Raw genomic sequence first — 8325 nt, 5'->3', positions numbered from 1 at the left:
CTGCATGTTTTTGCAGCTGACCAGACCTCCCATTTTCACATGAAAGACCTGTGAGTGAGCACACACACACACACACACACACACACACACACACACGGACTCCGGACACTCTTTATGGAGCACCAACAACAATCGCTTTCTATTCCTGGAGCTTCCCAGCCAGTTCAACCAGCCCTTTATCAAGCTCAGCCTGTCACAGCACTTCCTGCGCAGACAAAAGACTTCGCCAGCTTTCTCCAAACGTCCCTTCTGATGTTAAGAAAGATGTTCCCCTCAAATCAGTAACGGCTGTAGCTCCGCTTCAACCCTGCCAAATGGCAACATCATAAACTGTCACGACTGCATTTCTCCTCGCATGCATCTCAGCTTGTTTGGGTTGCATGGCAAGTTTCACGCTTTAGATGCATGCATTAACCTTGAACGCACTCGTGTGCATTCGGATGCAAGCAATGAGGAAACATTAGAAGGAGAAGAGCCTTTCGCTGAGCTCTGAGGAAACTAATACGGTGTAGACGCAGGACTTCTGACAAAACAAGAGCATAAGAGCAACATAAACCCCTCACTTTCTAAAAAGGAATCATGTGTTTTACTGCATGCTCTCATACACTAGAGATTAAGGATCAGCCGAAATGCAATAAAGTCCCAAAACAATGCCTTTTAAACAAACATTAAACTAGTTTCAATGTCTAACAACGCACAACCAACAAACAGAAATGCAGTAGTAGACTATGATATGAGATAAGTTGAAGACACTAACAAACAAATGACTTGATCAATAGTATACATCATGTACAGCCAAAAAATATTATTATTTATTTTTTCTATTTATTTTTTGTATTTTTATGAAAATCAAGCACTTTCTACTTATGGGATGGGAATGTGTTTAAATGTCTTTTAAGGGGAAAAAAAAGCTTTTTTTTTTTCTTTTTTTTTTACAATTAAGCACTTTATCCTGCCCAGTTCTCATTATTGCAAAAATAAATAAAATAAATAACATAAATATATAATATATAGTTATAAATATATATATTTTTTATATTTTATAACTGTTATTTATTTTATTTATTTTTCCAATAATGAGAACTGGGCAGGATAAAGTGCTTAATTGTAAAAAAAAAAAAAAAATTATATGTAAATAATTAAATATAATTATTTCATGAAAATATAAGATTAATCAATGTTTCACACCGCAGGAATGTAATCGACTCTTTCTCCTCTGATTATAACCATTAGATGTTGTTTTAGTTGTAAAGAACTAGAACAACTAGAACCCAGAGTCACTAACACATCAATCGAGTATACAGTGTGTCTGATGCGAATATGAATCGCTTCTTTAAACCAGATGAACCAGAACAGAACAGATGAAAGTTCAGAGCTGAAAACCCATTTCAACACCTCATCAATAAAGCTCAGTATCAGCAGCTACCCGCATCACCACCAAAAACATGATTCATTAATGAAGCTCTACACCTGAAGCCTAAATAATTAGAATAATAATTAAACACACTAAATAATTAATAATTAGTGATGGACTGAAAGCTGATATCCCATGTGCCTGTTCAAAAATGAACTCTTTCTGTAATATTTAAGTAAATATCGTGTAAAATAAGTGTTAATTTCATATTCGGTCATTAAATAGTTTCACCAGTAATATTTCCAGGCCACTGTAATAATCATCATCTATGTGCCAGGATCAAAATATACTGACATTTTTGCCAACAGAAAGTGTTTCAAATATTAAAATGAATTTAAATAGTGTAAAATAACAATAGGCTAATGTTGTTCATATAATATAAAATAAGCGATTCATTTGAATTCATAAATTGTGCCATACACTCTGAAAAGTAAAGTTATTGGCATCAATGGTTCCACAAAGAAGCTTCACATCAAGGTTCTTTAGAAAAAGATTATTAAACAATGTTCTTTTAAGAACTGTTCACTGAAAGGTTCTTCTATTGCATCACTGTGAAAGCTTTATTTTGAATAGTGTATGCTATATAATATACATATATCAGTCATTCAAAAGCACTTATTGACCATTCTAGCAGTAATCCTAATAATAGCCTATTAATAACAAAACACATGGCCCTAAATGTCAAGATTGCGTTTCAAAGTCAGAGTTGTAGGATGCTGCATTGAAAGTGATGTTGATGGAGCGCGAGTCTGGGATCATGTCATATTCTGACATACCTGGAGATGTTTGGAAGCGGCAGAAATGCGCGTGATGTGCAGGCTGAGGCATCGCGACGCGCACCTCGCGCGATAAACGCTCGCGATGAAGAACTCGTCTCCGGGTTTCCTCGCGTCAGCGCCCGCGGCGCTCCACAGCAGCCCTGTAATCCACATGAACGCGAGCATCGCGGAGCTGATCGTCTGCAGCTGCAGAGAGAGTGAGTGTGACTGAAGGAAGACCGAAGGAAGACTGAAGAAAGTTTCGCGCTGCGGAGGGGCGGAGTCAACGCGCGTCATTGCACGAGCTCTGCGCCTAGCCCCGCCCCTCCAGACGCAGGTAGAGAAACTTCTGCTCTTTCATGCAGTGGTCAGTTTTGTGGCATTTTGTTTCCATAACATGTCTTCTTTAAGACTAGAAGAGGAAAATAAGTAAAATACACATTTAATTGTTTATTTCATTGCACTTTATCTATTTGCCACATTTATAAACACTGCGAGTTTATTCCCCAGCAGCTCTTGCACACACCAAACTATACAGTTTTATTCCTATCTATGCTCTATATATATATATATATATATGACCCTGCAGCACAAAAGCAGTCATGAGTAGCACAGGTATATTTGTAGCAATAGCCAACAATACATTGTATGGCTCAAAATTATACATTTTTCTTTTATGCCAAAAATCATTAGGATATTAAGATCATGTTCCATGAAGATATTTTGTAAATTTCCTACCGTAAATATATCAAAACTTAATGTTTGATTAGTAATATGCATTGCTAAGAACTTCATTTGAACAACTTTAAAGGAGATTTTCTCAATATTTAGATTTTTTTGCTCCCTCAGATTCCAGATTTTCAAATAGTTGTATCTCAGACAAATATTGTCCTATCATAACAAACCATACATCAATGGAAAGATTATTTATTCAGCTTTCGGATGATTTATAAATCTCAATTTCCAAAAATTGACCTTTATGACTGGTTTTGTGGTCCAGGGTCATATATATGAAAAAGTGATATTTTATGATTTATGGAGTGATAAAAAAAGAGAAATCCAAAACCCCCCTCAGGAAAAAAAACCTTCAATTAATATTTCAACAAAATCAAACAAGAATTATGAGCCTGGCTTTATCCAATGATCAGATGTATGTTCTGGAAATGTATGCAAATTAGTACATATTTAATTAGATGTTGCCTCATTTGCATATTTGAGAAAACTACTGTTTTTTATTAGTTTTTTTTTTTATTAATTAATGTTACACTGAAAAAAAAGGATTAATTGCATTTATTAAATATTTTTAAGGTAAGTGGTTGCAGTCAATTTATTTGAGCTACATGTAAATAAACTAATTTAGTTGACTAACTTTCAACAAAATGTGTTAATTTAAATGTAGCTAAAAGAAAATTGATTGCAACCACTTACCATAAAGAAAGTATAATTGTTTTCAGTGTACGTCATCAATAATCATATAATAAAAAATCTAAATATATAATATATAACATATAATAATAAACAATAATTATTATTTATCCAATATAAATATAAAAATAATTTAAAAAAACATATAGAAATATAAAATATATATATATTATAAATATATAAAACTTTTTCAAATCAATGAAATGGAAAATAAAAATCCCATTATTATTTCAACCACTAATGAACTTTTTGGAAAGCAGCTGGAGGTGAATATGAGAATATCTGTGTTGTCATTTCCAGTTAACCAGTTTGGTGAAATTATTTCATTTGCATCAAGGAATGCAATATCTATCTATATCTATATATATATATGTGCAAACCCCTCAGTAAAAACCTGCAGAACATAGAGAGGAATAAAACTAAAGTTTGGTGAGTGTTAGAGCTGCTGAAGTGGAGAAAGCAGGACTTGAAGATATGTATTGCAACAGAAAACAAACAAATATGTATTTTGCATGTCTTCTAGTGCATGAAAACACAAAGGCTTGTAGTGATTCTAGTGGAAACTTCCCATGTGAGCTTCAACCCGTTTTACAAGCATTGCAGACATGTCTAGCATTATTTCTCCTCGCCAGCCACGAGTAGAGTAGCGTGGAAAGAATGACTCCAGCGCTTATTAAAACAACACAAATGCTCCCGAATCTCACCGGATAGAAATCGCCACGTTAAAAAAGCCTCATAGGGCATCATAAAACATCATGACTTCACTCTCTCGAAGAAGCAGCAGCGTTTGGTTTGCGTCTAATGAGTTTTTATGGGTATTCCTCCTGAACAGCGCAGGATAGAAACTGGGGCTCGTAATCGGTAGGTTTGGCCTGCGACCGCTGCGCCGCGGGCCAGCCGGAGTCCAGCCAAATACTTCAGCGCGTACTTCTCTAATGAAAGCAGTCAGGATTGCGGAGAACGATCTGTGTTTTCAAGCCTGCATTGGCCACACGCATCTGCTCCGGTCGCAGGACTCTGAAACATTTAACGTGGCTTAATGCATTAAAACAGTGTTTTTAAAAGACCACACTCAATAAACACATTATTAATAAAGCATATATGTACAGACAAGCAGATGAGTCTAGAATAAGAATGCAATGCAATGCAACTCAATAAACATTATTAATAAATCATACTATGTACAGACGAGCAGATGTGAGCCATAATATGAACGCAACGGGTTTAATTACGTGTTAAGTGTTTTCCTCCTATAGAAAACCACGCTTAATGCATTAAAACAGTGTTTTTAAATGACCAACCTTGAACTCAACCTTGTCTGTACATAGTATGATTTATTAATAATTTTATTGAGTTTGGTATTTTTAAAAACACTGTTTTAATGCATTAAGCCACTTAAGCAGCAAAGTGCTTAATGCATAATTAAAGGCATTGCATTCTTATTCTGGACTCATCTGCTTGTCTATACATTATGCTTTATTAATAATGTGTTTATTGAGTTTGGTCCTCTAAAAATATAACACACTGAGTGTTTTTCACGTTAAGCGTTTAGAGTGGTCAGTGTCTGGATTGGTGTGACCAGGAGATCCTCGTCAAGAGTCTCTTCGGCAAATGGCCGCCGTTCTAGAGTCTCATCACGTCTCAGCTGATCTTCCTGAGTCTCATAACATGGCCACCATTCCAGGGTCTGCTCACGTCACGCCTGCCAAGCTGGAGTCTGCTCACGTCACGCCTGCCTGCTCACGTGACGCCTGTCAAGCCGGAGTCTGCTCACGTCACGCCTGTCAAGCCGGAGTCTGCTCACGTCACACCTGTCAAGCCGGAGTCTGCTCACGTCACGCCTGTCAAGCCGGAGTCTGCTCACGTCACACCTGTCAAGCCGGAGTCTGCTCACGTCACGCCTGTCAAGACGGAGTCTGCTCACGTCACGCCTGCCTGCTCATGTCACGCCTGTCAAGCCGGAGTCTGCTCACGTCACGCCTGTCAAGCCGGAGTCTGCTCACGTCACGCCTGTCAAGCCGGAGTCTGCTCACGTCACGCCTGTCAAGCCGGAGTCTGCTCAAGTCACGCCTGTCAAGCCGGAGTCTGCTCACGTCACGCCTGCCTGCTCATGTCACGCCTGTCAAGCCGGAGTCTGCTCACGTCACGCCTGTCAAGCCGGAGTCTGCTCACGTCACGCCTGTCAAGCCGGAGTCTGCTCACGTCACGCTTGCCAAGCCGGAGTCTGCTCAAGTCACGCCTGTCAAGCCGGAGTCTGCTCATGTCACGCCTGTCAAGCCGGAGTCTGCTCACGTCACGCCTGTCAAGCCGGAGTCTGCTCACGTCACGCCTGTCAAGCCGGAGTCTGCTCACGTCACGCCTGTCAAGCCTGCTCAAATCACGCCTGCCAAGCCGGAGTCTGCTCAAGTCACGCCTGTCAAGCCGGAGTCTGCTCAAGTCACGCCTGCCAAGCCGGAGTCTGCTCACGTCACACACCTGCCAAGCCGGAGTCTGCTCACGTCACGCCTGTCAAGCCGGAGTCTGCTCACGTCACGCTTGCCAAGCCGGAGTCTGCTCAAGTCACGCCTGCCAAGCCGGAGTCTGCTCACGTCACGCCTGTCAAGCCGGAGTCTGCTCACGTCACGCCTGTCAAGCCGGAGTCCTGCCTGCTCACGTCACGCCTGTCAAGCCGGAGTCTGCTCACGTCACGCCTGTCAAGCCGGAGTCTGCTCAAGTCACGCTTGCCAAGCCGGAGTCTGCTCACGTCACGCCTGCCAAGCCGGAGTCTGCTCAAGTCACGCTTGCCAAGCCGGAGTCTGCTCAAGTCACGCCTGCCAAGCCGGAGTCTGCTCAAGTCACGCTTGCCAAGCCGGAGTCTGCTCACGTCACGCCTGCCAAGCCGGAGTCTGCTCAAGTCACGCCTGCCAAGCCGGAGTCTGCTCACGTCACGCCTGTCAAGCCGGAGTCTGCTCAAGTCACGCCTGTCAAGCCGGAGTCTGCTCAAGTCACGCTTGCCAAGCCGGAGTCTGCTCAAGTCACGCCTGTCAAGCCGGAGTCTGCTCAAGTCACGCTTGCCAAGCCGGAGTCTGCTCAAGTCACGCCTGCCAAGCCGGAGTCTGCTCAAGTCACGCCTGTCAAGCCGGAGTCTGCTCAAGTCACGCCTGCCAAGCCGGAGTCTGCTCAAGTCACGCCTGCCAAGCCGGAGTCTGCTCAAGTCACGCCTGCCAAGCCGGAGTTTGCTCAAGTCACGCCTGCCAAGCCGGAGTCTGCTCACGTCACGCCTGTCAAGCCGGAGTCTGCTCACGTCACGCCTGCCAAGCCGGAGTCTGCTCACGTCACGCCTGCCAAGCCGGAGTCTGCTCAAGTCACGCCTGCCAAGCCGGAGTCTGCTCAAGTCACGCCTGTCAAGCCGGAGTTTGCTCAAGTCACGCCTGCCAAGCCGGAGTCTGCTCACGTCACGCCTGTCAAGCCGGAGTTTGCTCAAGTCACGCCTGCCAAGCCAGAGTCTGCTCACGTCACGCCTGTCAAGCCGGAGTCCTGCAAATGCGGAGCTTGGGCCAGGACTTAAAAGACTCATAGCTAGCGTGTTGGACCCACCACTGAGGTCAGTGCGAGCGGCTGACATCCCAGTGGTCTCTACGCTCACAAGCCCAGCAGGCATCCCACTGTCTACCGCACTGCCCGTAATTGCGGTCGCCATTTTGAGCGTGTGGGCTGCACACTGCTCTCCAGAGGCCTCTTCTGTCCATGTATCCACTCCAGTGCCTCCAGAGGTGGCGGCTTCCGCTGCAGAACCTCCCGAGGTGGTGGCGCCCACTCATGAACTCACGGTGTGTCCTGTCACGGCCACAGAGGCCCCTGCTCCTGCCCTGGCCCGCCTTTGCTCCACGCTCTAGGTCCTGTTCCCCTTCACGGGCCTGGCCCACCATCCCTCCCCCATTCTGCCTCTGCTCCACCACCCTCCGGGACTTTTTGGGTTCTGTTTTGGGTTTTGTTTCATGTTCTTGTTTTCATGTCTTTTATTTTGAAGGTCAGTCTCCGTTCCTGTTTGTGTCATGCTTCCCTTTCCCTCACGTTTTCATGCTATTGGTTCCCTTGTTCAATGTGTCATATTCTGATTGGCTGTCCAAGTCATGTGTCTTGTTTCTCATTGGTTGATTCTTGTCATGTGTCCAGTCTTGTTTGTTATAAGTAGCCATGTCTTTGCCCTTAGTTCTTGTCGTGTATTGATGTTGTAACCTGCTGTCGGTGAGTCTAGTCTGTTCCACGCCAAGTCTGTTCAAGTCAAGTCTTCGTTTGGATTATGTTTGTATTTTGAAAATCACTTTTGTAAATAAACTGCACTTGGGTTCATCACTACGCTCGCCTTCAGTGGACTCTCCTTACAGAAACAGGAATTATTATTTTTCTAATATAAATCTAAAAACAATAAATATTTATACATATATTATGTGTAAATTATCTTATATAATTTAGAAATTATTGTAAATATATTACTATATATATATATATATATATATATATATAGAAAACCTTACAATATTGTACATATATAATATAGAAAACCAAACAAAATGAAACAAGAATTATTATTTATCCATATTTATATGTTTGTATGTGTATATTTATATGTTCAGATTTCTGTTTTGTAAATTAGTGCATATTCAAACATAATACTTTAGAAAAAATACTTTATGAATTTTAACTGAATATAAGTAATCATTTTCATCAGATTTATGCTGATAAGCC

At 42.2% G+C, this 8325-nt stretch overlaps 1 protein-coding gene across 1 annotated transcript in view; it reads right to left on the bottom strand.

Annotated features, from left to right (window-relative positions):
• LOC306876038 (anosmin-1-like) overlaps positions 1–2435 on the bottom strand; it is a 49462-nt gene extending 47027 nt beyond the window's left edge. The window contains exon 1 of the mRNA XM_079426933.1: positions 2191–2435. Coding sequence (XP_079283059.1) covers positions 2191–2358 — 168 coding nt within the window. The 5' untranslated portion in view covers positions 2359–2435. The remainder of the gene's footprint in view (positions 1–2190) is intronic.
• Between the last annotated feature and the right edge of the window lie 5890 nt (positions 2436–8325).

The sequence above is a fragment of the Barbus barbus genome (assembly GCF_936440315.1).
Source record: "Barbus barbus genome assembly, chromosome: 10".
NCBI lineage: Eukaryota > Metazoa > Chordata > Actinopteri > Cypriniformes > Cyprinidae > Barbus > Barbus barbus.
Note: the sequence above shows the minus strand (reverse complement) of the source record. Positions and strands in the feature narration are given on the sequence as shown.